Source organism: Trypanosoma theileri, assembly GCF_002087225.1.
Source record: "Trypanosoma theileri isolate Edinburgh chromosome Unknown TM35_Tth_58_V1, whole genome shotgun sequence".
Taxonomy (NCBI): domain Eukaryota; phylum Euglenozoa; class Kinetoplastea; order Trypanosomatida; family Trypanosomatidae; genus Trypanosoma; species Trypanosoma theileri.
In genome coordinates, this window is record NW_021639900.1 from 53,728 (window position 1) to 59,113 (window position 5,386).

At 42.4% G+C, this 5,386-nt stretch overlaps 3 protein-coding genes across 3 annotated transcripts; all 3 read right to left on the minus strand.

Moving 5' to 3' along the window:
* Positions 1-200: 200 nt before the first annotated feature.
* Positions 201-1,064, minus strand: TM35_000581240 (uncharacterized protein; the record flags this gene model as incomplete). The annotated part of the gene is made up of 1 exon (XM_029030893.1): positions 201-1,064. One exon carries the CDS (start codon positions 1,062-1,064, stop codon positions 201-203), a length of 864 nt encoding a protein of 287 aa, XP_028877827.1.
* A 1,066-nt stretch (positions 1,065-2,130) lies between these two features.
* Positions 2,131-3,045, minus strand: TM35_000581250 (uncharacterized protein; the record flags this gene model as incomplete). Its single annotated transcript, XM_029030894.1, has 1 exon — positions 2,131-3,045. The coding sequence occupies one exon, from the start codon at positions 3,043-3,045 to the stop codon at positions 2,131-2,133; it is 915 nt and encodes a 304-aa protein (XP_028877828.1).
* A 663-nt stretch (positions 3,046-3,708) lies between these two features.
* TM35_000581260 (uncharacterized protein) lies at positions 3,709-4,953 on the minus strand (the record flags this gene model as incomplete). Its single annotated transcript, XM_029030895.1, has 1 exon — positions 3,709-4,953. One exon carries the CDS (start codon positions 4,951-4,953, stop codon positions 3,709-3,711), a length of 1,245 nt encoding a protein of 414 aa, XP_028877829.1.
* Positions 4,954-5,386: the final 433 nt, after the last annotated feature.

Here is a 5,386-nt window from a genome sequence, read left to right on the forward strand (position 1 = left end):
ACACACACAATGGAGTAGCAGCAATAATTATAATTATAGGATAAACACAAAGAGTAAAAAACACACAAAACACAATAACGTTAAGAAACGAAAAAGAAAAAGATAATCTCAACAGGTAAAAGGTTAGATAGACTGTAGGGATACATGCAAAAAGAAAAGAGAAAAGAAAGGATGACCTGAGTCACACCACCACACTACAATCAGCACACAAGAATACAGGCCAGTGTAACCACAATTAGTAGTGGTACATGCACCCACACAGAACTGCTGATACTGCTGCTGCTGTCTGCATCACCCTTCTTGTTGTTTGTGAGTTCAGGAGGAAGTGTTGTTGTTGTTGTTGTGGTTGTGGTGGTGGTCGTTTCTGTATTTCCTGCTCCTTCTTCATTTTGGTTCCTTGTTGATTCACTCTCTGCAGATGTTGTATCAGTCTCAGTCGCAGAAGCATTAGAACCACCGTTACTCGCTGTTTCTGAAGTAGTGGAGGAAGGCGGAGCTTGTGATGTTGCACTTTCACTGCCTTCACTGTTGCCGCTGATTCCAGTGTCAGGTTCATTTGCAGTTGCCTGAGGACTCCTAGCAGTATCAGGAGCTGCAGCAGGTTCTTTTCCACTTCGCCGGTCCGTAGGTTCCTGTTCAGGTGGACCACTAACACCTACTTCACCAGCAGGAGGTTGACCTTCACGTTCTTTTCCTGCTGGATCAGGGTGTGGTTGTGTTGATGAACCCCCACCACCACTACCAGCAGATCCAGAAGGTAGACCTTTATCTGCACGAGTACAAGTATCACCAGTAGATCCAGGAGAACCACCACCAGAACAAGAAGCGGCAGAGGCAGCAGCAGCAGCAGAGCAACTAGTAGTATCGCCAGTACCATCAGGGCAATTGACAGGAGCACCACCATCAGAGCACGGAGTACCTTCAAGGCAAATCTTTGTCTCACTCTCCGTATCAGGGACTTGGTCGGAAAGATCGGCGGCAGGCACTTCTTCAGCGAGGACGTGCACACACGCACATGAGAGCAGGAGAGCGAGGATACACAGCACGTAGCGCATCATTACCATTACAATACTTCTTGTAGTAGTCTTACTTCAATCGCTTACAGACAAGAAAAAAAACAGATAGAAAAACCAGAAACAAATAGAATCAATAAAAAAAGGAAATAAAAAAACACACCAAATCAAAGAACAAAGCAAACAATTACAGCAGAGGCACCCAATTAACAGAAAGCTGCAACCATAACCCATATATTGACCCAAATAAAAGGAACAACGCATACAATACCCAATAACAAACAGATAATCCCAATTAACCCCTCAAAAGAAAAAAATTAAGAGAGTGACCATCAGAAGCAGGCATAGCAATAAAATCAAACTGCCTCTTCTTGTAGGACCAAGCACAATTACAAATATACTTATGTATTCTTTATCATTTTTTCTCCCCACAAAACACTCTAACACACAACAATGGAGGAAGAAGCACACAGTGCCCAAGCAAAGAAAACTAAAAAAAAAAAACAAATTAAAAAGAGGACCAACCGCACAAAAATAACTCACAGTCCACTGAGTATGCTGGTGTGTTCAAGCAATAAGGAATACAAATTGTATTAACTACTATTTTTTCCTTTGCTCTGCAGAAAGCAGACTACCAAAACCGTTCAGGGCAAAAGCACACATCGACCCAGCAAACCACAAGCAAACAAAGAATCATGTACTAATCATTAGCCCAATTTACCCAGTAAACACATAGAAATACAACAACTATGGGTGTAATTCTATATATGTGTGTATATACGCAATTATAAGTATAAATTCATCTGTTATTATTATTTCCTGATTTCCCTCACTGCAAAAAGCAGTTCATCATTATCATCACAGTGCAAGCCCAAGCACACACACAGAGAGAGTCCAATAAAACACACACACACAATGGAATAGTAGCAATAATAATAATTATAGGATAAACACAGAGAGCAAAAGAACACACAAAACACACATTAACATTAAGAAACAAAAAAAAGAAAAAGAGATAATCCAAATAGGTAAAAGATTAGTTAGACTGTAGGGATGTATGCAAAAAAGAAAAAGAAAACAAAGGATGAACTGAGTCACACCACCACCACCATCACAATCAGCACACAAGAATACAGGACAGTGTAACCACAATCAGTAGTGGTACACGCACCCACACAGAACTGCTGATACTGCTGCTGTCTACATCACCCCTCTTGTTGTTTGTGAGTTCAGGAGGAAGTGTTGTTGTTGTTGTTGTTGTGGTGGTGGTGGTGGTTGAGGAGTTGGCACTACCCACATCAGCCTTTTGGGTACTTGTTGATTCACTCTGTGCATCTCCAGATTCGTTAGCATTCGGTGTGGCTGAAGTGTTTGAAGAAGTATCCGGTGTATTCTGAGGTGCATTTGCAGAAATCTGTTCACCGTCAGTAGTAGCTGATACTCTTGTGACTGGGGTCTCTTCATTTTGTGTAACGTGAGTGTTTGTGCCATCCTGTGGTTGTCCACCCGACTGTGTTCTTTGTTGAGCAGCGTGTTTATTTTCTGGTGATGGTTCTTCAGACACTGTTGTGGTTTCTTCAGTATTTTCTTCTCTTCCCACTGATCCTCTACCTGACTCTGCAGGAGGGGATGCCTCAAGGGATCTAGAATCTCCCTGACCATTTATCCCTGAAGTATGAGATGAGGTGGTGATTTCTCCTTTTCCCGGTGGTTCCTGTTTCTCATGTATTTGTTTCTCGTGTTGCTCCACTTGCTGACTTTCTTTCAACTGTTCAGGAGGTTTTGGCTTCTGCTGTTTAGAACCAGGAGCACCACCTGGTACCTCGGCAGCATGGGAAGAATGTCCGGTTAAAGAACCCAATTCACCGGCAACACGAGAAAAACCATCCTCGTTATCCTCAATATCATCTTCTTCCTTCTTATAGTGACACTCATCATCATCCTCATCATCACCAAAACAGATAATAAACGCAGGAACGGCACGACGAACAAGAGAAGGAACACCAACAGTGGTAGTTTTAAAAAAGGACATCAGAAGCTTTAGGACTATCAGCCCATACTAACCCACAAGCACAACAGAATGCAAGAGTTAGTAAACAGAACAGGTAGCACCTCACCATTACAGTCTTTGCCATTGTTGTTGTTTTACTTCAATGGAATGCACAAGAAAGAGGAACAGAAAGGAAAAAAAAAGAGATAGAAACAAATAAACATACATCAGAACAACAAGTACTCATAGTAGGATAGAGAAAGAGAAGCAACAACTGCACAGTAAAGCAAAAGAAAAGAAATAACCCGCTTGAATGATAATAATATGTATCCCATTAATAGAAGAAGAAAAAAGACCCCACAATACCCAAAAAAGAGAGAGCCAAACACACAATATCCCATGGCACTAGTTTATATATATGAAATTACTCCACACACATCTGTGTGTACTAGCAAGAGATGTATACCGTCAGTGAACAGAACAGCCCAGGTTTCTGCAAACACACAACGGGAAAAGCAAGTAATGGAATTATTAGAAAAAGAACACACACACACACAAAAGTAAAAGAAAAGAAACTCGAATTAAAAGAGAAAGCTGGTAAACAGATTATTAGTTTATTCATTCACCCATGGTGGATGTACGCAAATATGATTATATTGGTTTAACCATTATTATTATTATTTGTCCTCAGATGAGTCACACCGTTCAGTACACAGTAAAGGAGAACAACACAGCCACAATCAACAGTGGTGCTGCAGTGCGCATCCACAGAGGACTGATACTGCTGCTGTCAGCATTAGCCTTCTTCTGCACTGCGGAAGCAATGCTGCTGATCTGTGGGTTAGTTACGGGAACAGGTACAGGAGATGGAGTGGTGGTTGATGCTTCTGTGGTAGTGTTCTCGGGGTTCGTCGGAGTAGTGGGATTGGTTTCTTCTGCGTCTGGTGCGGCAGTTACATCATCAGTTGCAGTAGATTGCTGGGTAAGATTAGAGTCACGAGGAGGAGTCGCGGTTGATTCTTCACTGACAGTATTCTCGGTGCTTGACGGAATAGTAGTATTTGTTTCTTCTGAGCCTGACACTGCAGTCGTACCTGGAGTTGCAGTAGAATGGTTACCGGAATTACCATCACTGGGTGCAGCACTCTCCGCTGCTGGAGAAGGATTCTGCGAAGCATCAAAATGATTAACAGTACTGTTATCTGGGGCTGTTTTAGCCTCAGTTTGTGGTAAGGTTTTTTTGGAACCAATGTCTTCAGATGTTTGTGTGCCATTAGTTGTTACTGCTGTTGCCTGTTTTCCTGTAGCAGCTAGAGTCCCACTCCCTGCAACCAGACCTTCTGCGCCAGCTTGTAATTCTTGTGTTTGCACAGCCTTTTCCCGTGCTTCACTTAACTGCTGCTGATTTCGTGCCTCCCTTTCACGTTGCTGTTTTAGTTCCTCTTGCTTCTTCTTTTCGAGTTCTTCTTTCTTTATTTCGTCTAGTAGTTTTTTTGCCTTTGTGTGCGTAAGAGCTTTTGTTGGGTTCGACAACGCATGCCTATCTTCCGCTTTTTTCCATTCACTATACTCAAAAATACGGTCAGCGTCAAAAGATTTATCATCCCAACTACCCATAAAAGCCATCACCGCCTTTGGTTGTCCAGTAGTTGTAGTAGCAATGGTTGTTGTTCTTGCTGTTCTTGCGGTACGCTGGCGGCACACATCTGCGTAGTTTCCACATGCAGACACACGGCTGCCCGCACCGCATGTAAGCCACTCGCTCGCAGCAGCGGGGCGTACACGCAGCGCACCGCCGGCCCCGCACGACACCTCCACAGCCCCACGGGATACACCACGGCCACTGGGACTGTCATTATCAACAGCAGCAGCAGCCGTCATGGTACACCCGCAGGTGCAGCACAGCACAACGGCCAACACACACATCACACGGCGCATCATCATCATCATGAGAGAGTGACAAGGTGTTGTTTCACGTAAAAACACTGATCTAGAAAGAAAGACAATCGAAAAAGGAAAAAAAGGAAATAACTGAAGTATCAAACATGTTAGGACACACAAATCGATTACCACTGTGGAAACTCACATCACAAAGGAACTACACACCAGTTAAAGAATGCAATACAGCACAATAACCTCATTAAGAGTAAAAACAAAAAAAAAAAGCCCACACTCACAAATATCTCAAAAAGGATGAACCACCAAGCAAACCATAAGCAAACAAACAGATATTAATCATTAGCCCAAATTTACACAGTAAACACAGAAATACACACCAACGATGGGTGTAAGTCTATATATGTGTATATATACGCAATTATAAATATAAATTCATCTGTTATTATTATTTCTTTTTCCCACTGCAAAAAACAGTTCATCATCA